This window comes from Accipiter gentilis, chromosome Z (genome assembly GCF_929443795.1).
Source record: "Accipiter gentilis chromosome Z, bAccGen1.1, whole genome shotgun sequence".
NCBI classification, from domain to species: Eukaryota; Metazoa; Chordata; class Aves; order Accipitriformes; family Accipitridae; genus Astur; species Astur gentilis.
This window is the reverse complement of record NC_064919.1, coordinates 72046188-72070828: the sequence shown is the minus strand read 5'-3', so window position 1 is coordinate 72070828 and position 24641 is coordinate 72046188. Positions and strand designations below refer to the sequence as shown.

At 45.4% G+C, this 24641-nt stretch overlaps 2 protein-coding genes across 16 annotated transcripts in view; one reads left to right on the top strand and one right to left on the bottom strand.

Annotated features, from left to right (window-relative positions):
- NIM1K (NIM1 serine/threonine protein kinase) overlaps window positions 1–1029 on the top strand; it is a 29563-nt gene extending 28534 nt beyond the window's left edge. For all 12 annotated transcript variants that reach the window (XM_049794373.1, XM_049794374.1, XM_049794371.1 and 9 more), the window contains one exon: window positions 179–1029. In XM_049794373.1, coding sequence (XP_049650330.1) covers window positions 179–928 — 750 coding nt within the window. In that variant the 3' untranslated portion in view covers window positions 929–1029. The remainder of the gene's footprint in view (window positions 1–178) is intronic.
- On the bottom strand, window positions 954–14887 carry HMGCS1 (3-hydroxy-3-methylglutaryl-CoA synthase 1). Of its 4 annotated transcripts, XM_049794358.1 has the most exons (11): window positions 10922–10941; window positions 9043–9500; window positions 8520–8645; window positions 7837–8001; window positions 6954–7122; window positions 6654–6824; window positions 5731–5837; window positions 5257–5382; window positions 4824–4987; window positions 4329–4435; window positions 954–2590 (listed from the first exon to the last, which is right to left on the bottom strand). In XM_049794358.1, the coding sequence occupies exons 2-10, from the start codon at window positions 9488–9490 to the stop codon at window positions 4343–4345; spliced, it is 1569 nt and encodes a 522-aa protein (XP_049650315.1). In that variant the 5' UTR covers window positions 9491–9500; window positions 10922–10941; the 3' UTR covers window positions 954–2590; window positions 4329–4342. The 4 variants fall into 4 exon arrangements, with proteins under 4 accessions (XP_049650315.1, XP_049650314.1, XP_049650313.1 ...); XM_049794357.1 differs by lacking the exons at window positions 954–2590; window positions 10922–10941 and adding an exon at window positions 14870–14887 and having other exon boundaries at window positions 2653–4435; XM_049794356.1 differs by lacking the exons at window positions 954–2590; window positions 10922–10941 and adding an exon at window positions 13871–13999 and having other exon boundaries at window positions 2653–4435.
- Between the last annotated feature and the right edge of the window lie 9754 nt (window positions 14888–24641).

Sequence of the window (24641 nt, the reverse complement as noted above, 5' to 3'; positions counted from 1 at the left end):
AGAATTAAGTTAAATTTGTTTACATAATTTAACTTTTCAGTTACATTGCAATACTTAGTTCTGACTTTGTCCAAGTAACTCCCTGTCTCTTGTGTGGTAATTAATTGATGGTAAGAGCTAGTCACTTGAGAACTTCCCTGTGAACAAGCTAACACCAAATTTACCTCTTATTCTACAGCATGAGAATAACATCATTCACCGGGACTTGAAAGCAGAAAATGTCTTCTACACCAGTAACACCTGTGTTAAGGTGGGCGACTTTGGATTCAGCACAATAAGTAAAAGAGATGAAACTTTAAATACTTTCTGTGGCTCTCCTCCCTATGCTGCCCCAGAACTCTTCCGAGATGAAAACTATGTTGGCATTTACGTAGACATCTGGGCACTGGGAATCCTGTTATACTTCATGACAACAGGCATCATGCCATTTCGGGCAGATACAGTGGCCAAACTGAAAAAGTGCATTCTTGAGGGGACATACAGTTTGCCTCCCTGCCTCTCAGAAACTTGCCAGAAACTGATAAAAGGAGTCCTTCAGCCAGTACCAACAGAACGATACTCTGTCAAACTTATTATGAACAGTGAATGGATGCAAGGAATACAGTACTCCAAACCTTTACAGCCATTTAAGCTGGATCCAAAGCATTTATCAGACATCAGTACACTCAAAGAGGAAGAAATTGAAGTGAAAAATATTCTGGAAGATCTGGGAATCACAGAAGAGCACATTCAAAATAACCGGGGAAGAGACGCGCGCAGCTCAATAACAGGGGTCTACAGAATTGTTTTGCACAAGGTACAGAAGAAAAGAGCACTCGAAAGTGTTCCTATCATGTCCCATCCAGACCCCAAAGAACAAGACTTGAGGAGAGGAATCTGTTCTTACAGTGGGATGAAGCACACATCCAAGCTGTGTTCTATTTTATAAATTGCACTGCAGGCTTTATACTTGGCACATTTAACAAAGGGTTTTATTCACTTTCCACAAGTTCTGGTGTTACATTTTTTGTAATTTTTGAATAAACCAGAAATGCCTCATCTCTCCTTTGCATTTCTCAAGTCACTGCAAAGTGCTCAAATAGAGGTCTCATGCATTTGTTTGTTCCTTGCTCCAGAGAGAGACATGGTATAGCCAGTGCAAGAACTCCAGTAAGTGAAACAGGTAAGGGATCATTAGTGGAGGTGATCCTTTAGTAAAGGTCAAATAGTATTGCATTTAACACACTTGGGAGATTCTCAGTACAGGCACTTAACAGCTAACTTCTTGAAAAGTTGTACCTCAGCTTGACTCAACTTTACCACTGCAAAACAGGACAGTTTATGCAGAGAACTAAATTTAAGCAGAAACCTAAACTTAAGCAGAAACCAGAACATAATCTAAAGAACTGCAAATTCTTCTTTAAGACTTCTTCAGAAAATTAAACATAATAAAATGTGTATCAGAGCCTGTGTTGTTTTTTTTTAATTTGAAGAAACAGCAATGCTATTGTTGACCACAATTCCTAATTTGTCACAGTTCAGAAAAGCAAATTAGGATATGCTGCTTTAACTGTGCATGTGTGGTTGCAATTCCTAGCACATAACTGGTTGGGCTACCACCTACTAACCTCTGACACCTCCCATTACTCACACCATTCTGATGGTCTAGAACTGCCTGGACTCCAGCTGCACTAAAGAAAGATTTAACTGTACTCCAAAACTCATGTAGTTTTAAATTCTTACTTTAGCACTAGGTATCATGAACACAACCAGTAACAAAATCCCCTTACATATACTGAGCATTACAGGCTTGTACTAACTCCGGCCATACTACTTTGGCAACAAAGGCTGGCACAAAGCCAATTTTGATACTCTTGACCACTGCAAGTTGAAAGTTGGATAGCCTGACAACTCCAATTGTTCTGAGCATCACCAAGATGTAGATACTCAGATTTTCAGCTTTAATTGCTTATTTTATACTTCAATCTTCAACACTATCAGCTCCAGTGCAAATGGTGGAAAAGTGCAGTAGCTGTCCTCTGAACAGGCATAGCTGACAAGCCTAAGGTAAGAGGTGGAGCCTGTATGATTTTAGTTAAGGCAAGTAAACTAATAACTTTAGAGTTTAGAGAGGTACAGCTAGTGCTTTCAAATTTAAGGGTAGGGTGCTTTATCTATTATGGGGACTGATGAGAAGATCAGTTGACTTTAAAAGGAGTAATTAATGCAAATGAGCAACAGAATGACTCTGAAAAGCCACCCATGGGAATCTGGACTCAGTGAGGCTCAGGTAAGCACAAAGCAAGAGCGAATCCCCCTTCACAGTTTTTCTGAGGGTGATAAAACAATACCAGCTTTCCTAAGACAGTAATAAAGATGAATTGTATTCCATAAGCTGGGAATGAATTGCTCCACTATGGAGAGTCTCTGTATGAAAGCATTTAAGTTATCTTAATACACAGCCCTGAAATAACAGTTTTGCACCAGCCTAAGCAACCCTTTCTTTCCATTTTTGTAATGGAATGATATTAAGAAGAAAGATCCAGAAGGTCCACACGGCTTGTGAACCCACAACTTTGGGTTTTCACAGGGCCAGTTTCCTCTTTCTTTCCTGTTAAAGAAAAAAAAAAAAAGCATCCTGAAAACCCAACAAGTCAGCACTACTCCAACAGGTTTCAAATATCTCAAACTTTATTTTAATAAAGGATCAGCCCCACAGACCGTGAGGTCCCTGTGGTTAACTTTGTGCCAGTAGCTCACTTTGTGGCTTGTCCACTGCCAGCAACGGACTTTGTTCAATGGCCATTTGTTTTTCTGGTGTCAAGACAAGTTTCACAAGGGCAACCTAAACCAAAATACTTGCAAACACTATCGTCATGCATCATTGCTCCATTATTTTCAGCAGAACAAACAGATTAGTATTCATCAATTTATAATAAACAACTATTTTACCAAGGCTTGACTGTACAAATACAGCAAATTATCAAATCCTAGTGAGTGACAGATAGTACAAACACTTCATTACACACAAAAAAAAGTAATTTAACAGACAAATCATTTTTTGCTACTTTATATTAGATAATGTAGCTTTGTAGAATCAGCAAAGAAATAAATTCAAGAAAACTTCATTCTGTACATTAGCTCAATTTAAGTATATATTACAAGCTTACAAGGCTCATGTCATAGTTCATTTCCAATCTGGGCTTTAAAAATCTACCAGAATGGACTCCCCATTAGCATTGTGTATCTACCACTTGCAAAATGGTTAGCTTTTAAGCTTGCATGTTGGAAAAGAAAAAAAAAGAAAGAAAAGACCCCACTCCTACAATATTACCAATAGTGAGAAGGACTTCAAAGTACAAAGCCAAATTCAAAGTTAGAAATAGTCTTTCAGAAATGCATTATATAAAAGATTAGTGAGAGGCCAGAGCTCCAGACAAAGTGATCCTCCTCTCTTGCTTCATTTGCCAATTAAGACAGCTGCATAATATCTACAAATTTATTGAAAATTCTGCTGCCTTAGATACTTCTACTAAACAATCCTGAAAGGAGCCAAATCAACGAACCCACTTCTTTAGGAGAAAAAAACCCCACTACCTCCCTTCTTTTTCCTCTTTCCTCCCAGGCTGCTGTGATTTATAATGCAGGTATAAAACACATAGTATGGATGTTAGGAGGAATTACATAGTAACTAACACAGTGGGTCACAGAGTTTCTTGGAAGAAAAGCACCTGTCATTCTAGCCGTTCTTGATACAGTCATTTTGACAAGGGAGAGAGATTCTATTCCAGCAATGAACATTACTTGGTTCTATACCTTTCCCAAAGCAATGGGGTGATGGGAAGTAGACTGGGAGAAGAAAGAGAAGGTGATAAAGGGAAAGAGAAGAAGTGCAGTATTCAGAAGATTGCTTATTGTGAAGGCACTGAGAACCCTAACATTAAAAGCTTGGACTATTTTGCCGCAGACTTGAGTACAAGTAGAAGTTAACAGTATAGGTTTCAAGTCATTTTACATGGAAAGAGCAAGCAGAAGATTTTTTTTTTCTATGTACAAAGACCTTGTAATAGACTACAGCTACTGCTCAGCAATTAAAAAAATTCAGATATGTTAAGGAATCCACACAGGCCCTAGCAAGTCCCTCCATCTCCAGTATATGAATGATTTTAGTGTTCTGAAAAATACTATAAATATCAGCACACTGTATTATGACAAATCTTTTCAAGGAGCTTAAACAGTTTTTACATGCTCCAGTAAAGTACTATTGTACACTGAAGCTTTAGCACTACTGCAATCCTTTTTCTCTCTCTCTCTCTCACCCTATCCTCACACCTTGTTTCATTCCCCACCTCACAGAGGTATCTTAATGCTCCCCATTGGAAATGGCAACAGTAACGCCTTCAGACTCTGTTGTTGCAGGGATTCTTGGCACTTTCTTAGCAGGGCTTGGGATGTGCTAAGAAGAAGGGAAAAAAACCATTAAATACAGTTTTCTAGTTCACAGACATTCATACTTCATGGCTACTCCAACTCTCAAACAGCATTCATGCTACACTGGACAGCTGGGTCTTAAGTCAATCATATCAGTCGTGCTTCATGCAAACTGATTATGTGAAAAGAGCCAGTTCTTGTTTCATTCTTGAGCAGCTTCATTCTTGTCATGATGAAATGTACTTTTTAAAACCCCATGTTCAATTTTTCACTTCTGGCTTGTATGTTACATATGTTAACAAAGTATTTAATATAATTTGTTAAATCACCTTCTCTTTTAACATACATGCACATGCTAAGACAAACACAAACCGTTCCACTATTTATATCAAACTTTAAAACTGAGTGTTCACCTCATGAACAACGCCTGGGTGGACAACTTCGACTCCTGCCTCCAGAGGTCCATCGCCCATGAGTGGGCGCCGGGCGTAAGTTCTCCTGTGTTTCTCATCCACACGCACAAGGTACCATGTTCCCTCGAACAAATCTTCTACTGAACACTGCGGAATATAGTTGGCTGTAAAAAAGCCAGTAACACACTGTTAGTTGGTTCCTGGTAAGAGTTTTACGCAATGCAGGTCTTTGCAGTTTGGATGTAGTAAGACAGAAAAAACAAGTCTGCGCTTTCATTTCAGCCTCACTGGGCCAATGAACACAAGCTATTCAGAAGCAGAAAGGGTCAGATATTGCCCTCCTTCTAGACCCTATTAATTTGAAGTCAGGTGAATTAAGTGATGAGCATTTTGCTGTAAGACTAGGAATGATTTATATATATGAACTGCTTACCCAAATGATGTGTTTCCTGTCTAATCTTCATGTTTTCAGCAAAGACATCAGGTGCAATACATTTTCTTGAGTCAAGTCTTGTTTTGAGATCAGAAAGGCTGGCAGTTATTTTGTCCAGTGCAGAACCTACAATATAAAACCATCACATAAGGTAGCACCAGTGCCGAGAGCTGCATGCTGACACGTTAACATTTCAAGCTCATTCAACATATTTTGCATTACAGAAGCTAAATTTTTAGTCACTTAAAAATATTCCCAATTACTCAATCAAAATGTTAACAGAGTTTGAAGAGTATTATTTATTTGCCCAAGGAGACACTTCAACATTCCCTGGAGCTGGAACATCTTCAGTTTAGCATTTCTGTCGTTCACCATTGCTCTCCAGGTTTACTTATGCTTTTGGGTAGTGTAACAAGGCACACAGAGGTGAGCTGTGCAAGGGAGTTAAAATTAACATCTCTTCCTTTCACTCACCAGGAGTGGCATCCTGGGTAACTCTGATGGAATACAGCGTAGCAGCAAAACCAGAGCCATATGAGAACACACTGATTCTCTGTCCTGCGAGCTGCTCTGGGGAGTACCTGCAAAACAAGCAACTGTTGTTTAAAGTGAGAATTAAGCCAAGGTGCCAATTTTAAACAACTAGAAAGTACAGCTATCTTAGAAAAAGCAGCCAGCAAATTATATTGACTACAACACACATTTAGCATCCTATGTGCATAAATGATGACTTTTAAAACCACAGTTTCAAACACTGCCGTTAGGTGGTGAGTTCCAAAGCTGCCTAAGCAAAACAGAGCAAAGAAATGCCCAGAATATGATTATCTAGAAGGGAGCCAATTTTCATTCTTAAGTGACCTAAAGCCTAAAATGAACAACCACATATTGGAAGGCAAAGTCAGAATAAAGACAAAAGGATCCAAGAGGAATGATTTCATTTAAACTTAACATGATTTTGTAAAAGTCTGTCATTGCAAAAAAAAAAAAAGTTAAGTACATATTAATTTAATGTGGCTTTGCTTATTACAGTGAAACAGAGAAGGCATTCTGATTCTCTTTTCCACTGAAGTGGGATTGGGGTTTTTTTTTTGGGGGGGAGGGTGGGCAGGGAGAAGGTTGAGGCTAGGAAGTGACACCACCCTATAAATAAGATCCTACTTTGGAAGGCAGTAAACAGCTGTTTCAGATCAGCTTGCTGACATAGAAATGTTGAATCTGCTTGTCACTTGAACTTACTGTGTGTGCAGAATAATTTTTTAACTTTAGTCTTTCTGCTTAAGGTAATCTAGTAGGAAAAGGTTTGCTAGATGGTGCTTTCACAAAAGCTTTCTGAAACAAAAACCTTTTATGACATTGCATATAGAAAGCTATGACTTTTTTTTCAATTTTATGCTTACTGGGCTAGAAGAGAGGCAAGGCAACCATAGACTGAAGGGGTATACATATTTCCATTCTGGTTGGATACAAGTAATGAATCTTTGGTTTTCTGATTGAAGATCTCTGCGCTAGCTTTCATAAAAGCTTTTTCCACATCTCTGTCAAAATACGTATCTTCCAGTTTTACATCCCTATTAAAAAAAAAAAAAAAAAAAAAGTAGTTCAGAAACAGTTACTGAAATAGCAGAAAGTAAAAAACACACCTTGGAGGTGTAACAAATTAAGATTATATGGATAAGGAAGACAGCAGCCATTCTCACCTGAAAGCTTCCAGACCACTGAAAACACCATTTGCTGTTTCTGGGTTCTGGTCACTGAGAAAGTCATTCAGCAAGAGTCTAGCCACAGATTTCTGTACCAGTTTACAGTAGGGAGAATGGAAGATCATGAATCCAAAGTCATTCAAGGTGAAACGTCTGTCTGTCCCTTCTGGAAATGGCAGAAATGTTGTGTTACAACTTACATTTAGTACTCACTTCAGCCATGAGAATAAAATAAGAGGGGTGGCAGGATACCAGTCATCATATCCCATCAGCATACAAGAGACAATCGTAACACTAACTATTGCTGTCAAGTTCATTTAAAACACTGCTGCTACTTCTTTTTAAAAATTAGTTTCTTACTGATCTTTTGCACCAACATTTGCCCTTCTAGAAGAAAAAGCTATAAGCTTAACAGAATCTCCGTATTTTTACCCAGCATTTTGACATAATAAATAATCTACCTCATTTAACTATCTAATCTTCACACCTGTGCTGAATATGAATGAAGCAATTATTAAACACATGGGGTAAAAAACATCAGTATTGCTACAAAACATTTAAGTATTAACCTCAGTATCTTAAGAGCCTCAGTGGAGCAGGAAATAACACACTTTTAAGCAAAGCATTAAACAGAATACCAAAAAAAGCCTGTAGAGACTACTACTTACTGACTATCAGGTACTTAGCCATACCAGAACAGAAATAAGATGTTTCTTATGGGAGAAAGCAAACATTTTAATCGCCTCAGAACACACAAACACAAAGAATGGGACCCATACACTAGTCTTTAGATTGGATGCTAAAATTTGAAAATACACTGTGTAGTTACACATTCCAGTGTTTGCCAGATCTTGCAATATCATCAGGTGAGGCTACGTACCCTTTTGCCACTGGGCATGGATTTTGTTGCGGTAGACAGTATAGCAGCGATCTAATGCACTGAGGTAGCACTGTATAGATAGTTTGCCATCAACTACAGGATATTCAGAGACCATATCAGGTTTATAGAAGTCATATGCATGCTGCATGTGGGTTCCACGCAACCCTGACGGAGAGAAATTGACAAAAGTTGAAAATTACTTTATTCAGCTGCTTTGAGCCAATTTGAATGCATCACTTAACACATGTGAAGAAACAAGCAGTATTTGGCCCCAGTGAAGCAGGTTTTCGTAGCACTTTGGGCCCTTTAAGGTAAGGTTTCACACAGTTCTCAATCGCTTTTTAAGTACGGTAGCACTGCGCATGACAAACACAAGTAACAAATGATTTTCATTGTTTCGTCTTGCAAGTAAGAGCACTGTGTTCTTCAGCTCTAGTCCACTCTGTCAATTTTATTGGAGAATCCCCAAGAAAATAAACAGATAGGAGCATCTCCAGTCGTTCCTTGCTGCCTCCTGTAACGGGACTTGGCCAAGTTAGCCCAGAGCAACAGGAAATAAAGTGCAATTTCTGACATTAGTGGGAATTAATCCAGCCCTCCAGCAACACACAAAAAACAGGGGAAGGCTTCAGAACAGATCCAGTTATCTGGCTGAATGCCATTTGTTTTCTCACAGGACTCACCTCTCTCAAAAATTAACGGAGCATTTGGACCAACTAGCATAGCAACAGCACCAGCTCCACCTGTTGGCCTGGCATTTCCACTGGCATACACAGCAATGTCTCCAGCAACAACAAGTGCATAGCGTCCTGTGAAAAACACACAGAAATAATGATGAGAAACAGCCAAGAATCTAGCTCACTTTAATATCCATCAGTAATTTTTAGACTTTGGTTATAGAGGAGATCACCCCAAGATTAAGGGATTCTTCAGTCCTGACTTCCCCCCCTCCCCCCACCTCAATTTCCTGGCAGCCACTGAAAGTTGCAGAAAAAGGCCAGTGATTATCAGCCATGTTGTTATTTTCTGCACTGTAATTGAACTAGTGGCAAATGCCCAGCAGCCATTTAAGAAAAAAGACCTCAGAAGAGAAAAATAGTTTACCCACTGGGTTTTATATGGTTAAACACGAACACTGTCATTATAAGTCAGACTACTCAAAACCAGAGGATGATGTAACTTTTCAAGAAAACACCTTGAACTTACCATCCCAAGAACTGGACTCAATCCAGTTAATAGCATTAAAAAGAGCAGCAGTGCCTCCATAGCATGCATTGGTGGTGTCGATTCCTTCTACATCCGTATTACCAGATTCTTCAAAAAGTTGCATCAGGACAGTCTTTACAGATTTTGATTTATCAATTATCGTCTCTGTTCCAACTTCTAATCTCCCGATACAATCATAGGAAAGGCTGTTCCTCTCCATGAGCTTCTGAACCACAGTCAAGCAGAGAGAATTGATATCCTCCCGGTCAGAGCAGAAGCCCATCTTTGACTGGCCTAGCCCAATGGTGTATTTCCCAGCATCCACACCATCATACTTCTCCAGCTCTGTCTGGTCAACGTACTGAGAGGGAAAATATATTTCCAGTGCAACAATTCCTACATCTTTGGGCCAACAGGATTCAGCATTCACTGGAAGAGACCCAGGCATTGTGGCAGATCTTTAAGAAAAAAAGAAAACCACAAAAACAGCTTATTTATTCACATCCATTTTGAGAGACCTGCTTTCATTTTCTGTAGGCTTCTAGAAAAAGTTAAATCTTAGGTATTCTACAAGGTCATTTCCAAAAGGCCTTTGCCTCTGGGGAGACTTTGGTCTGAGCATACCATAAAGATCATTAGAAGTTTTCTAACATTTTATATTAAGAAGTTTTTAAAGTGAAAATACAAATTTCAGCCCTGGAGATAAAGAGATATAGGTTAAGCCCCAGTTATTTTACTGAAGCAAAACACAGGGCTAACAAGTGTTAAGTGTTTGAGAAATTAGTCTTAATGTTCATTATTGTACTTCTGCTTATACGCAAAGTCTCAATTTTATACAACCAAGCCAGAAACATCAGATTTATTCTTTTTTAAAATGTTGCCAGCTGACAACTAAAATTTAAAATTTATCCTTACCAGGAAATCTCTGCGTTAAAACAGGCCAGGACTTTTCAAAATTGTTTTTATTTTTAAACTAAGTAACCAAAGTCTCTCCGTTTTGTTTATACTTGCAACAAAGATGGCAGAAATTTTTCTGGTGTGGGGTTGGGTGGTTTTTTTTGTATTCTTGGTTGGTTTTTTTGTTCGTTTGTTTGTTTGTTTTGTTTGAAGTATACTCTGTTTCGGCATTCTGGAACACTGGAACTCCTAACACCAGGCCTGGAAGAATATTTCACAGGCTGAAATGAAAACACAGGGATTCTCCCTGGTAGACCAAGTTTTCTTATTTTGACCCCTTAACTTTACTGTCACTACAGTCGAGGATATACTACACCCTAGGGCATACTACATCCTATTACTTTAACCCTATCCCTATTACCCAGACAGGCAGGATCTTCCTGTGCTTTTGCTTACATCCTTCCAAAGCACTTGTCCCTTTCGTACCCAGCTGCAAGTACCGTCACACTGACTTTTACCCAACTTCTTCCAGAAAACCACGATGAGCTGTATAAAGGAATAAAGCCTTTCGCTACAAGAATGCCGACTTTATGGGATGCATATTAAGACAAGAGCTAGAAAAACATTAAAAGCGTTTTCTCTGTTACAGGTACGAGTCTTATGCAAGACCTAAAGAGCGCACGGCTCGCCGTTCATTTTTATTGCCTCTAACGAAGTTCCAACCGAGGTACCCATAACAACTTATTTAAGTGTTTCTCTTGTAGCCTTTATTCGCGTTCAAACGCGTAAACGGGAGAAAAAGGCTGTTTGCTCACCGTCTCCTGTCCGCTCGCCCACGACCCGTCACCCAGCGGGACCTCTCTTCCCTTAACCCACCCTGTCACGAAGCCCCTCACCTCAGGAGACCGCCGCCCCGCTCCCCCCGCCGAGCCGGCCCTCGCTGAGGGCAGCCCCCCCCCCCCGCCAAACGCCTCAAGGTTACCCGTGACCCGGCCGAGGAGACGAGGAGGAGCCACCGGGGAGGCGTGGGGAGAGCCAAGCCGCGTCCCACCCGCAGCGTGGGCCCACCGAAGGGCGAAAGGCCGATCGCCTCCCGCCTCCCCACCTGACAGAACCGCGGCCCCGGCCCTTACACGTTGCGGAATCCCATGGCCGGCTGCCGGCGCGGAGAGCCGCGCATGCGCGCTGCGGCGACGGAGGGGGGTGGGTGGGGGTGTGTGTGTGTGTGTGTCCGTCCGGCTGGCGCAGGCGGGTAGTGCGCAGGCGCGGGGAGCTGGCCCAGCCCCGCCCTCGGGGGCGCGGCCCGTCCCTGCCCGCGCCCCCGAGGCGGCGACAACGTGGTCGCCGCGACCACCCTGCGCCGCGCTCCACGGAGCTGGCGGGCACGATTAAGGCTCTGCCGTGGCACCGCGGCAGGTCGACGCTATTAGAAAGGGGGTGGCCATCACAGCTTTCCTAAAGCCGCGGCCAGGGAAGGGCAGCGCAGTGGTCCAGAGACGCCCCAGCAGCTGCGGGAGCAAGCTCACGTCCCCTCTGGGCAGCACAGCGAGCAAGTCACACGCATCTCCCGCGGACGCAGGGCAGCGCTGCGATCCAAAGCTTGCTCCAAGAGCTGAGTTTTACCCCAAACCCGCACAGGGCCTGCAAGGGAGGAGGAGGATGCTTTCTGGCTCCCCGTACGAAAGGCAGACACGCCACCGACAGCGAGATCCCAAGGTACCAGCTGGGAAAAGGACTTTGGGGTCCAGCTCCCTTCCTGGCACAAAACACCCCACTTCCCTCAAAAGGGGACAGACCGCTGCCAGCTCAGCGCAGTGTCTGGCAGCCACCCCAAGGGTAAGCCTCGTACCCAGAGCAGAGCTCGGTTCTGCTCCGAGAGCCAGAAAGCTGGAAGTTAAGAGGCTGCAGAGACTCTTAGAGGCTTAATTTTATTTAAGTTGTACACTAAAAGGAGCATGCCACACTTAATGGCCTTGTCCTGTGATAGCCATAGAACAACAGTGGCTTCTAACTGGGTGGTGAATTAGCATCAAACTCTGTATGCCAAAAGGACTTGCGTTTTGGCGAGGGCTGCAGAAAACACGCTGCTCTGTGCTTGCTCCTCACAGAACTTTTGAGGTCAAAACTGGCATTTAATGCCTATTACTCGCCGCAGGTCTCTCATCAGAAAACCTTCTGTGGAAGACAGCTAAAGGGAGGCTCCTTCTGTTGTATTCTCATGGCTCACCAAATACCAAGCTTACCAAATATGCCTAACGTAGTGGCAGTCAGGGCTAGCGGGCTGTACCGCAAGGAAAAATGCTGCTGTATAAGCCTGCTCTGATCACCGAAAGAAAGGGGACAAACGACATCTTAAGTCAGCCAGTCATTAGAGGAAAAAATTTGTTTACTTGATGCAAAACAAACCGCCTTTTGTCGTCCCAGTCAAACGGCAAGCACCACCCCATCATGGAGTTTTTGCTGAAGACGAAAGCTTTCTCAGAAGTACGGTTACTTTTACAAGACTGAGAACCCCAAATGCTTTAATATGAAGAAATGAGAAACCGGCTTTGCTTTGTGGCCCCTCAGGATCCTGCAGGGAGCGAAGGAGCAGCCTGAAACAGCCGCTACTTTCTACGGGTGTTGCAACAGACACGTCCTCCCACAGCCACCGCTGGCTTTCATCCCCTTTGTTAGGAACTTGGGAATCACTCCGTCAATAATCTGACGTGATTACTTCCTGCCTGAGCTCTGAACTCATACGGACCACTTGACTGGAAGTTGGAAAACCGACCCCCAGCCCGTCTGCTCCCGGCCGCACCACCGGGCAGCGCCCGCAGAACGGACTTCGCGGCTGGCGGCGGAGGCACCTCAGGCTGCCGCCTCCCGGCACTTAAAAGCAGTGACGGTCCGGCCGCTTCGGACATGACGTCATCCAGCCGTCGTCCGTGTGTCCGTCCCCCGTCCCCTCCCCCGGCAGGGCTGGAAGCTTCACAGGTAGCGGGAGAGCGCGTGCAAGGCGCTCGCCGCGCCGCCAGAGGTCACCGCCGCGGCAGGCCCACGGCACGCGACCCCCGCTCGCCCACTGCCCCCCACACCCCCCCCCCACACACACCGCACCCCACCCCGCGCAACCCGGTGGTCGGGGGAACCCCTCGCGCCGGGCGCCCCCACCCCCACCCCGGAGCGGGACGCCGTGAGCAGCGGGTGCCGGGATGCCCGCCCGCACCCCGGCAACAGACGCCTCCACGGGAGAAGGCGACGGCACCGCGGGGGGCAGCACCCGCCTGCCTGCCTTTGCCCTGCGCCATGGCGGGGGGACACCGGGGACACACGCACGCCCTCCCCGCCTTGGGTGGGCGCCTCTGTCGCGACACCGGGAGGCGATGAAGGGGCGCGCCGCGGCTTTCGGGCTGCTTTGCGGACCCCCGAGGCGGGGGGCAGAGCCCGGCGGAGCCCCGCAGCCGCCGCAGCTCACCCAGGCGGGGGGCTTCTCCCCCGCACCCCACACCCCCCCCGCCCCCCGCCGTGGAGCAGGACGGGAGGCAGCACCCAGGACCCCCGGCACCGGCGCTACCCGCCGCGGGCATCGAGCCCGTCGGGAGGCGTTTGGCCGCGCCGGCTGCCCCGGGCAGGGAGCGCCGCGGGCGATGCTCCACGGCGCTGCGGGCAGCGCCCGGCGCGGCGTGCGGGCTAACACCCACGTTGAAGGACACCCAAGCGCGGCCCTTTCTGCTTTTTCTTCCTTTTTCCCCCCCCTCCTTTTTTTCTTTTTTACCTTCTCTGCCCCCCCCCCCCCCCTCCGCCCCTTGCCGCACTGCAGGCGCTACTTCCAACGCCCGTGCATCCGCTGCAAACACCGCTCCCGGCTCCGCCGGCCCATCCCCAAGCCCCGCCGGCGGCTGCGGGGAGGAGAGGCAGGGGCCGCCGCCCGGCGCCGAGCCGCCCTCACCTGCCGGAGGCGATGGCTCCCGGTGCCGGTCGCTGACTCCGCGCCCTCGCCGGTTCGCACGCACAGGGCGGGGGGGGGAAGCGCGGGTCGCCGGCGCGCGGCGCCTTTAAACAGCCCCGCCGCCGGGGCTCCGGCCCGCGCCCTGAGCGGCGGCTCCCCCCGCCAATCAGAGCTGCCAGGGGCCGGGCCCCGCCCGCCGGCCGGCCCGCGGCTGGCGGAGAAGGCGGGGGGAATGGTGTGAGAAAGTGACGCGGCGTGGCCAGAGGGCGGCGCGCCAATGAGGACGCGGCAGAGGCGGCGGGCGCTCAATGGGAGCCGAGCGCAGCGCCGGGGCAGCCAATGGGAGCGCGCTGCCGACCGCGGGTGAGAGTAGGACGGCTGCCGGTCCCCGGCGAGGCGAGGAGGCGGTTGCCTGGCAACGGGAGGCGGGGCCCGCCCGGCCCCGCCGTCGGGTCGCCCCGGCCCCGGCCGCGGGGTCCCAGTGGCGCCTGGGACGCCGGGACCGGGCGCGGAGGGCCGGGGCCGTTGGGGGCGGCAAGGCCACGAGGCGCCGGCCGGGGCGGGCAGGGGTGTGCAGGGGCGGCAGGAGGCCCCGGTGCAGGCGACTGGCGTCGGGAAGCGCAGCCCCACGGCCTAGGCCTGTGACATCTGCCTTGCCCGTGAGGCCTCCCCGCAGCCCTTCGCCTTGGCGGGCCGGGGCGAGGCGCTCGGGGCGGGCAGGGGGGCTCCGCCAGCGGAATTGCTTCGCGCGGGGTGCGGTGTCCAGTCCCACCTGTCCCGGATCTTCCCGCCACCGTCTCTCCCCAGCTTGTTAAATCCGCCGTATCGCCTGGTGATAGGGCTACGTGGCGGATCGACTGTGAGCTAACGTACGGGCTTCCCATGCAAGCCTTAGTAGCCTTTAGGCCTTGCGATGGTTTATATCCAGCTAACCCATTGCTGCGCAGGTTACTGAGCGTCCCCAGAGGAGTCGTCCCTGCCAGTACGGGGAGTACAAACCTTTGTTGCGGATGGGAAACTGCTCGATAAAAATCGCACGGAAATTTTAGAGCCTGGATAGTTTGGTTGTCAAGCCCCACTCGAGTCAAAGAGTATACTCCCGTAGCAGCCGCTGTCAGGCTCTGAGAGATCCGATTGCTGCAGCTGGCAGAAGACACCTCCTTGCTCACCTCACACAGCACCAGGGTGTTAAAACCGTGTTGTTTCCACCATCTTGGGAGCGGGTAAAAATAATGCAAAAGAAAGGGAAAAACTGTCATTGAAAGTGTTGACTCCTGTCGTGTATGTGCAACCTGTTTTGAACTTGTAACCGTTCTGCTATCATCTTACAAGAACACAGATTTGTCATATAGCTCTTTGTAGTGCAAGGGTTGAGAAATACTACTGAGAAATCGAGAAGTTTTGTTTGCACCTGTTGCCCTGCACTCTTCCGATAAGCTTACGCCAGCCTGTGTACAAGCCAGTTCCATTTGTAATTCTGAAGAAACGTCTTGACAAAATGCAGATTCAATAACCGATGACATAGTTACATCATGTAGACACACTGTGAATCTTCCATGCCTACAGACCAAACACACTTCTTGTTAGAAAAGTTGAACTTCTGCTCTGGGAATCTAAAATTTCAATTCAACCTCCTTTTCCCTTCCTACCACCGCTCCCCCCCCCCCCCCAAACCAAAACCAATCCAAAAACCACCAAAACCAGGACTCTGTCCTTGTTCTAGACTTCAAAATGGGTTCTTAACACCAGGCTTTCATGATATGCTTTGGTGGCAAAATGTTTCCTGACATCAGGCTACTTGGATCGTTCTTCAGAGACGAACAGACTCTCAGGAGGAGATGAAGCAGTCTATCATCTCGTTGAATTTGCAGGAGCTCGTGTTAGGGCTGTGAGTGCACGCTGAGACCTTGCAGCCCCCTTCCCTGCTCCCTGGTGGCTTAGCCACCTGCGTGTGAGGCTGGCTGCAGTAAGTACCATGCGCTCACGTAGCCTGGGACGGAGCTGCAGTGAAAAGAGCTGTGATGAGGAGCTGTGAGGAGCCTCCTTGGTGGCCTCTTCGCTTGGGAGCTGCGTTTGGACTTGGGGCCTTCACTGAGCAGTGCTGCGGGTGTACCTACGTCCCTTGCTGATCCTGACCCACTGACTTGACTTCCCAGTTTCACCTCTGACCTGCTCATCGCTATGGACTTGTCCAGAAACCCAGGCTCTTGGCTGACCCTGCTTGCCATCACTGGGTCTGCTCTGCTTTTTTGTTTGGGCACTGTGAGTGTGGCCTTGTCGGCGAGGTCACTGCCCTGCCTGCCTTGTTGTCACACTCAGTTCTTGGCTCACCCACCCTTGCAGAACAACCTGCCCTTCTTGCTGCTTGACAGCTTAAATCTTGCCCATAAGCCTGCACTTGCATGGTGGTGGTTTTTTTTTTGCTGATAAACGTCCTATTGGCTTTCAAAATGGTAAAGGCAGAACTGGTTTTTGCAATTGTTTTTTTGGTGTGTAGTCAACAATAAACACAGACGTGAATAGCAGTCTTCTTATCTTTATTACATCTTCACAGATCTGATTAAAAAAAGGTGCCAAAATGACTAAGATTAGCCTGGGGAGACGATCCACATTATTGCTTTCTTTTCTATGGTGCAAGATGATGAATGATGTCCCATAGTCTTTGCCACTAACTTTCTGTGTTGTAGAAGATAGTCTGACATAGACATGCATGATATCATTGCTATTAATTTAAAAGCTTGTGTTTGCAAAAAAAAAACCAACCTCAAAACCCCCACCAAATTAACCACCTATAGCCAATAAAATTATAGCCATGTTCTCCTATTATGCCAGTACTGAAGCGTATTTAAAGATTACACCCTGCAGATGATAAAACTAAAAGGTAAAATGTGACAGACGGTTGCTGGATTTTCAGAATTTTAAAACTGAGGTTAAGGACACAATGCAGTCCCAGTTTTTTAATAATTGGCTGAAGCTAAATTCAGGGACCACGTATTTAATCTACGCTGCTAAAAGCAATGTATTTGTCTCTTCAGGATGTTTCTGGATCAAGATGCTAATTTAAATTTACATCAAGTCCAGATATCCTCCTCCTGCAGACTAGTTTGATGACTAATTCTTGCTAGCCTAAGATCTACGGTTTCTTATTAATCAGTACAATTTATTTGATAAATGTTGTCAATAGCATTATTCTTTTTATTCAGCTTTATGAGGCTTCTATCTGCTTTTCCTGTCATTGAGTGTATTGCAAGGGAATACTCACCAAAAAATTACTATTATTTCTTCACAAGAAAAGATCTGCCTATACTGCTATTGCGATAGACTACAACTGCTTTATACGAATTTCTCAGAAAGATTGCAGTAATAACATTACATTTGTTGGTTAATCTTGTTCCAGACCTCTTAGGTAATTAATTATAGTCCTCTAACCAAATTATGCTCCAGACATGTGATTGCCACTGTTTCCAGCCCAGCTTGTGAGAATGCAGGTAATTTTCCTTTCGTGGCTCTAGAGCTTAGCCAATCTGTCCAGTGAGATTTTCAGTCGAGACTGTATTCGGGAATTTGGACTAGTGTACCAAAATGAATGCTGCACCTCGGTAACCTTAGAACCAGAAACCTGAGAAAGGAGAGGTCCATTTAATAAAGATGGTATTACCGAAGAAACTCAGCATCATTCAGAATAACCTTTGAGCAGAAACATGCTCAGATGCTGCTAGTGAGAGGACAAACACACTTCCTCTTTCTCCATTAAAATCCAGTCTGTTTTGATAAAAGAGGAGTTTGAATTTGAGTCTCTCTCACCATTTTTTGGCTGTGTAAAAGCAGGTGGGATTTCCTAATCCACTACTGTTCTGAAAGAAAAGTGTTTGCTATCTGATGACTCACCTTTATCAAATTTAGGGAGCTTGTTTTGTCTCAACACGTTCTTTGCTTCTGTTTATCAATTCTTAAGCAACTCTGTGACTTTTTTTTCTAAAGCCCCCTAGAGAGACAAAGACCGTCATATTAGGCTAAGTTAATAACTCTTAAAATAAATGAAACAGCCAGATGATTAAAGCAGTTTCTTAAAACTATTTAAGAGTGAATTTATTGGAATTTTCAAGAATATTAATTACAGGCCTAATTTGGATTTCATTCAATGGGAGCTACATTTCTAAATCACTAAAACACTCACTGGCGTTTTCAGATGCAGCCAACTACATCTTTAGGGGCCTAAACCCACTGAAAAAAGACCTCTAGCCAGCTTTTTCAGGGAAAATAAAGTCACGTGCAGTAATAATCTCTTCCACAAAACAAAACTTTACTGAAAAAAGTATTGATTTTATTTTGTTGCCAAGTACAAAATAGCAAAGGTCAAAAATAATGCTCAGGTACAGAGAGCGTGAGGTCACCCAGCTGAAGGTTTGGAAACTGGAAGTTTTTTCTTTTACATATTTTGTGTGTCACGTTTCAGGGATAAACGAAACTGTGCCAGACAGTAAATCTTTCAAGTGCTGTTTTGATACTTCATGTACCAATATCGGGGAAGAAAGTTTTCTGATTGATTGAATGACTAGCAGAAGTTATTTCTGATTGAATGACTAGCAGAAGTTATTTCTGATTCAATTCCCCCAAAAATGCACAGGAAACCAAACTTGAAGTACAACTGGCAGCTGGGAGAGGACTTCTGTCATCTCATAATCTCTCCATTTGATCTACTGAATCCAAGAGAACGCGATAGGAGATAACACATATCTGAAGAACTGGGAGGTGTAAACAAAACTACCAAAGCCTGTCTTTTAAAGTAGGTCCAGTAAATGAAAATATTTCAGTAGTATTTAGGCTGCAGATCTGGCTGGGTCTTATTTGTGACATTGTAACAATTCCAGTTATTAAAAGCTATAAAAATGCGTTTAGACCACTCTTTGCTGCTTTTATACAGTACGTGTAAGAGGAGGAACTGCAGCAGAGTTGCAATTTCAAATACAAAGCAGTAATTGTTGAACAGAGAAGGATCTAAGATTTGGGGGCCAGGAAAGCTGACTGTACAAAAAGAGGTCACCCCCAGGAAGCAGGTCCTGCTCTCCAAACCGTGGAGAGAACCGCAGCGGTGCTGCGTTCTCGCAGCCGGCAGAGGAGAGTTCTGCAAGGCAGAGCTGTGCGGAGCTTCCCAGCAGCCCATGGCTGAACCAGCGGGGACTCCTTCCCTTTGGCCGGGTGGTTCACAGGAGCCTCAGACATGCCTGTGTCAGCCCGGAAAGTTAGTTGCATGCTCTAATCCTGTGAAACGCTGAGTATCTCTGATAGAACAGGCGTGGAAATTAGGGTACGCTCCACACTCTAGTCAATATTTAGGGTACACTCGATACGCTCAAAAGGCCGCTGGTCGCGTTGATGGAAAAGCTATGAGGAGCTGAGATGCCATCATAAACCCACCTAGAAATCTGTGACTCCAGAGGGAAGCGTGACAGTAAAATCTGGAATCCACAGAAGAACATGAGGAAGAAATTAAATAGAACTGCTGGAAATGGTAAGATACTGATACCGTAGTGTAATGTCTTTCAGCCATTTAGCATTCCTGCTGCTGTGCTGATCTGGGCCCGGGGGATTGGATCCTGTCTAATACCCATTTGCTATACCCATGTGGTGTCCAGGCACCGCAGCATCCGAGTGCAAATGACATGGTGGAAAACGTGTGCCATTTCAGCCTGCATCAGCCAGGGTCACATCCCCTGCCTCCCCAGCACGCCGAAGACGGCGTTCGGGAGGAAGAGCTGCTGTGTGTGCGTGTGTGCGTGTGTGTGTTCAGAGTCCGAGAGAGCAATCCCAGCTCTCGCTCCCGGCAGAAGCCTTCCCACATGTCATTTCAGCAGGCGGAGGATGGAGCTATGCCAACGTACACGGTGTACACAATATTCCCTGGAAACTGGAAGAAGAGTTGAATGAGTTGCCTCATCCCTGTTAGGAGGCTGTTGGCTCATCAGAGAAGATAATTTTGTTTCTTGTTTCCTCTTATCTGTTTCGGAAGGAGTCGATCTCTTTCATCAGATATGAATCCATGGGAGTGTGCTACCTATTCTCTAGTGAGCTTGCTCCAGATATTCATCTTTATTTTATTTAGGGATCCTATCAGCAGCTGCTTCTATCTACTCTCATCTGCTGTGCTTTCTCCCCATTTACAGTTTCTAGTTAGGCTTAAAAAATACAAAACAAATACAAGAGACAACACTGAGGAGCTAATTTAAGTCAAATGCAGTGAATGAAAACAAACAGTAATTAGTAAGGGAAGAGGAGGAAGAACACAGAATTATGCTACTATATTAAGTATTTTGGCTCACTAGGTAAATATTTGAAGTATGCGTTCTATAGCACTTACTCTTTTTAAGACCTCTCTTTTCCCTCATTTGCTGCTTTCCCCGTATGCGTCTCTGAGGAAAAGTGCCTTTGACTGAGATGGCTTTCTGGAAATACTAAATTAGTTTGAAGTTTCCAAGGAAGGAAGGAGGGAATTGGAGACTGTGCCACATGGGAGAAGGAAATGCTGTGCAGTAGAAGGGAGGCTATGGAGTGGGCAGCTAGACTGGCATCATTGTCAGTCTTCAAAGAAAGGTCTTGTCAGACACATGCAATCCTCAATGCTAATTACAAGAAATTCAGCAAGGAGGGTAGGAAGGACGCAGCTGAAGGATTTGTATAGGGGATTGAATGAACAAGAGCAATAGAGATTATCTTTATTGCATAGCTTCAGATGCCACACTTTGAGCCCAATGAACAGGCTTGGAACAGCTGAGAGCAGAGATTGTTTGGAATAGATGAAATGGTTTTGGTCAATTTAAACTGAACTAGTATCTGGAAAGGTATCTGTAAAATTATGTAAGAAGAAAAAAAAAAAAAAAAAAGAGATTCATGACTGGAAAAACAGAAACAAAACAGGCAACAGCACAAAGATGATTGCAGACAAAGAAGAATAAGGACCATGAAACAGACTGGGAAAATGGAGCAATGAGAAGGAGTTGCATACTGGCAACTTACAACAGAAATCACAGGGGAGGTTGCCATGAAAGCAGGGTGGGAGAGAAGAGGATTTAAGTCTACCAGTAGATCTAGGAAGTAAAGTGAGCACTTGCTATAAGACATTGTTAGGAACACCTTGTCATTTGGCTGGTAATCTGACCAACACCATTCTTGTGTACAGGTGATGTCTTCTGCCAGTGCTTTCCCTAGCACATAGATATTTGAAAAGTCATTTTAATGCTACAATCATCCATCGTTGATAAAGTCTGGTATCTGTTTGCAGTGCCATATGCCACAGGTATCTTCGTCATGGGGCTTGCTTCATCATGTTACTGTTTCTTTTTAATAATTTTGATTCTTCTCTGCTTTTTGCCATGATTTTTTTTCCTGGGAATCTTGTGCTTATTCTTCTTCATCCATTTTTTAACTTTTCTAATCCGTGGGCTCACACAGAACTTTCTGCCTTCTATGTAGAGACTGCCGGAACAAAAATTGGTTGTCAGTTTCAAAGAAAAAGTGTAACCCCCCCCAACTTTTTAAAATGATCATACTTCTCACTCACCTATGAAGACCACAAAGTTAGAATTGGTTAATCTTAACTTATATTTTATACTATGTCTATTCACTTTTGTCTGGTTGCAGTTATGTAAAAGTTAGGGTCTAAGGTTTACGTGATTACACTTGTCTTCCAAAATCTGAAAAAAGCTTTACTACTTCAGTGGGTCTGAAAAGTGCCACAGTGCAAACCAGTACATTTCTATGGCCAATAAATAAGTAGACTTTTATTATTATTATTATTATTACTACTATTATTATTATTATTGTCACAATCATCATGCAAGTGTCTAGAAATAAAAAAATGTCCAGGATCAACTTAACCCCAATAGTATGATATTGTACCAGCCAAAAAAAAAAAAAAAAAGAAAAAAGAAATAGCTTATGTACAAAAGTAAAGCTGATTTAATGAGTTTAGGCAAGGTTTGTAGAGGATCAACAGTTGGAAAAAAACAGAGAAGTCTTGAGGTGCATGAGTCATTCTTCAGTTCTGAAAATAAAGCAAGTGTCAAAGTTAGTGCAGGCTAAATAATAATCAATATTATTACTGAAAAGAAAATTCAATTTTAGCAGTCAGAAGTTTAAATAGCACAAGGAAGGACAGTTCTTAAATCACACACAGTCTTGTTTTTCATCGAATTTGTGTTAGCATTCTAAGATTCTACTTGTTTAAATGGCACCTTATGGGTTTTAAATTGGCAGTGCCCCTTTCACATTGAATGACCCACAACATCTCTTACATAATAGCTTCTAGGTGACACAGGCCAGCTGCTTTCTGGATTTCAAACCTCTCCACTCTTCGGAGAATTCCTTTGGGAATTTCATCTGACAGTTTCGTGCAACAGTTAAAGGCCCCGGGAAACAAAGCTAAAAATAGTAATAACAATGTTAGAAACAACACAGGTATGAAGGGGACAAGTCATAGCTGCACTTCACAGAATCACGGAATGGTTGAGGTTGGAAGGGACCTCTGGAGGTCATCTGGTCCAAACCTACTGCTCAAGCAGGGCCACCTGGAGCCACTTGTCCAGGACCATGTCCAGACATCTTTTGAATATCTCCAAGGACAGAGACTCCACAACATATCTGGGCAACCTGCCCAAATGTTTAACCACCCTCACAGCAAAAAAAAAAAGGTTTTTCCTGTGTTCAGATTGAACTTCACATGTTTTAATTTGTGCCCATTACCTCTTGTCCTGTCAGTGGACACTACTGCGAAAAGCCTGGCTCCCTCTTTTTCTTTCATTCCCATCAGGTATGGGAATGATGGTTACAACACCCTGATGAGAACTCCCTTGAGCCTTCTCTTCTCCGGGCTAAATAGTCCCAGCTCTCTCAGCCTTTCCTCATAGGCAAGATGCTCCAGTCCATTGTTGAGGATTTCTTGGCTGGGCGAGGGCATGTGAGCAACCCAGCCGTTAGGTGGGAACGAAGCATAAGTTTACAAAGTGCTGGAGCAGACAAGGACGCTGCGTCCTTGTACGCTGGGAAAAAGGAAGATAAGAAGAGCCTGACAAACAACTCCTGGATGCCGAAGAATGAGATAAGTAACTGCTGGACACCTCGTGAAGAAGCTTGCACAGCCCATAGAGGATAAGATAGTGTTGTGTGAACCGGGGTATTGTACCAATTAGAGTATTGTATAAGGCGCGTGCACAGCGCATAAGGTATAGAACTGTGCTAAAAGTTGTAGTAAATGGACTTCACTTGATCACCTTGGTCTGTGCGTGATGTCCCTTGTGGATCCTCTGCAACAGTCCATCACCTTTGTGGCCCTTTGCTGGACTCTCTCCAGTAAGTCCATGTCTCTGTTGTACTGGGGAGCCCAGAACCGGACCCAGCACTCCAGATGTGGCCTCACTAGTGCTGAGGAGAGGGGAAGGATCACCTCCCTTGAACCTGTGACTGGTACCCCCTGCTCCCAACCCCTGGTAATGTGGTTAGCATAACTAATGCCATTTTATGAGGCAAGCAGCCATTTCATTCTCTTTCCCTCATTATCAGGCCCTAAAGGTCCTGTGAACCAAGTAGATGAATGAAACAGATTGCTTCTTTCCTTCCTTACCGGCCCCTAGCATGTACTGCTGCCTGGCATAATTCCTCCCCAGGTGCAGGACTTTGCATTTCCCCTTGTTGAACTTCGTGAGATTCCTCTCTGCCCATTTCTACAGCCTGTTGAGGTCTATCTGTAAGGCAGCAAACCCATGTGGTGCATCAGCCACTCCTCCCAGTTTTTTATCGTCTGTAAACTTCCTGAGGGCACATTCTGTCCCATCATCCAGGCCATTAATGAAGATGTTGAACACCACTGGGCCCCACGTTCACCCCTGGGGTACACCACTGCTGTCTTGCTTCCAACTGGACTTTGTGCCACTGATCACAACACTCTGGACCTGGTCGTTTGGCCCGTTTTCAGTTCACCTCACTATTCACTCATCTAACCTGATGATTAAAAAGCATTAAAAATCATTAAAGCATGATTTCCCCTTCATAAATCCATGCTGACTACTCCTGATCACTGTCTTGTCCTTCAGATCTTTGGAAATGCTTTCCAGGAGGGTTTTCTCCATCACCTTTCCAGGGACTGAGGTGAGGTTGACCGGCCTGTAGTTCCCTGGATCTTCCTCTTGCTCTTCTTGAAGATAGAAGTGATATTCGCTCTCTTCCAGTCTTCAGGAACCTCTCTCAGTTGCCACGACTGTTCAAAGATAGTTGACAGTGGCCTCACAATGACATGAGGCAGCCTCCTCAGCACTGGTGGGTGGCACATCCCCTCTGTCCCGTGGCCTTACAAAGGTCCAATGTATTCGAGTGCTCCTGTGGTGGTGGATTTCCTTCCCCCTCTCCAGGCTGGTTTACCAACTCGAGAAGGCTCGCTCGGCCTTAGCATAAGTGTAATGAGTCGGGCGGTTAAGCGACCCTTGTCTGTGCCAGGAGCTCACGCAGCTGAGACAGGGAGATAGGCTGTGCGTCTCAAGGACTCCTGCTGCCCGGTGGAGGCTGGGGGATGGGAGAAGGGATAGCCAGTTCTCATAGCAACCTACAGCCAGTTCTTTCTCATAACAACCTTGACATATCACAGTCTCTCAGGTTGAGAACCTCAGCCTTATCCATGTAATTTGTCACCAGTTGCCCTGCCCCATTCAGCAGCGGGTTCACATATTCCCTCCTCTTTCTTTTGCTATTTATGTACTTGTGGAATCCTTCTTGCTGCATGTCA

Coding starts and splice junctions, on each gene's coding strand:
- HMGCS1 (XM_049794357.1), bottom strand. CDS start 9,490: ATGCCTGGGTCTCTTCCAGTGAATGCTGAATCCTGTTGGCCCAAAGAT. Junction 4,988..5,256: donor ACAGGAAACACATCATTTGG/GTAAGCAGTTCA, acceptor GCTTTTTTACAG/CCAACTATATTCCGCAGTGT. Junction 4,436..4,823: donor ACCCAGGCGTTGTTCATGAG/GTGAACACTCAG, acceptor CCTTCTTCTTAG/CACATCCCAAGCCCTGCTAA.